Here is a 551-nt window from a genome sequence, read left to right on the forward strand (position 1 = left end):
GCGCCGAAACTGCCCACTCCCAGCCCGGGGAACTGCGGGCCTCCGTCCAGGAGCATCGTCATGGGTGGGGCGTTCTGGGCACAGGCGATCCGGCCGAAGTGAACGAGGATGCGAGCGAAGGAGATCTCCAAAGTGCGGCAATCAGAGAGGGCTGGCGGCCGCTGGACACTGCCAGGAGACCCCCAAGGCGCGACCAGGGGCTGCAACTTTCCGTCGCTGCGAGAGTCTCCTGCAGAGGGATAGGAGGGAGGAGGAGAAGGAGGAGGGAGGAGAGGGGGGAAAAGGAGGAGGGAGAAGGGAGGAGAAAGACTCTGGGACTAGATCTGGTTTAACAAACTAACAGGCGCGCACAAAGAAAAAATAAGCAAAATAATAAGTGGAGGGCGGAGTTTGCCAAGCGAGTCCCGAGCACCCCTCCTCTCCCCGAGAGCGCGGAACCGCGGGACCGGGAGGCTCCCTAGGTAGTGGCCTCCCGGCTGCGCTGCGCCAAGTGGGGGAGCCGGCTTGCTGCCGGCAGGCGGGCAGCCGGCAGTAGGCAGGCTCGGTCCTCA

General features: G+C 64.1%; 1 protein-coding gene across 1 annotated transcript in view; it reads right to left on the minus strand.

Moving 5' to 3' along the window:
- Positions 1-551, minus strand: part of ZIC3 (Zic family zinc finger 3) — a 6,542-nt gene that overhangs the window by 3,275 nt on the left and 2,716 nt on the right. Inside the window, exon 3 of the mRNA XM_006160722.1 lies at positions 18-229. Within this exon, the coding sequence (XP_006160784.1) occupies positions 18-229 (212 nt within the window). The remainder of the gene's footprint in view (positions 1-17; positions 230-551) is intronic.

This window comes from Tupaia chinensis, unplaced genomic scaffold (genome assembly GCF_000334495.1).
Source record: "Tupaia chinensis unplaced genomic scaffold, TupChi_1.0 Scaffold000706_1, whole genome shotgun sequence".
Taxonomy (NCBI): domain Eukaryota; kingdom Metazoa; phylum Chordata; class Mammalia; order Scandentia; family Tupaiidae; genus Tupaia; species Tupaia belangeri.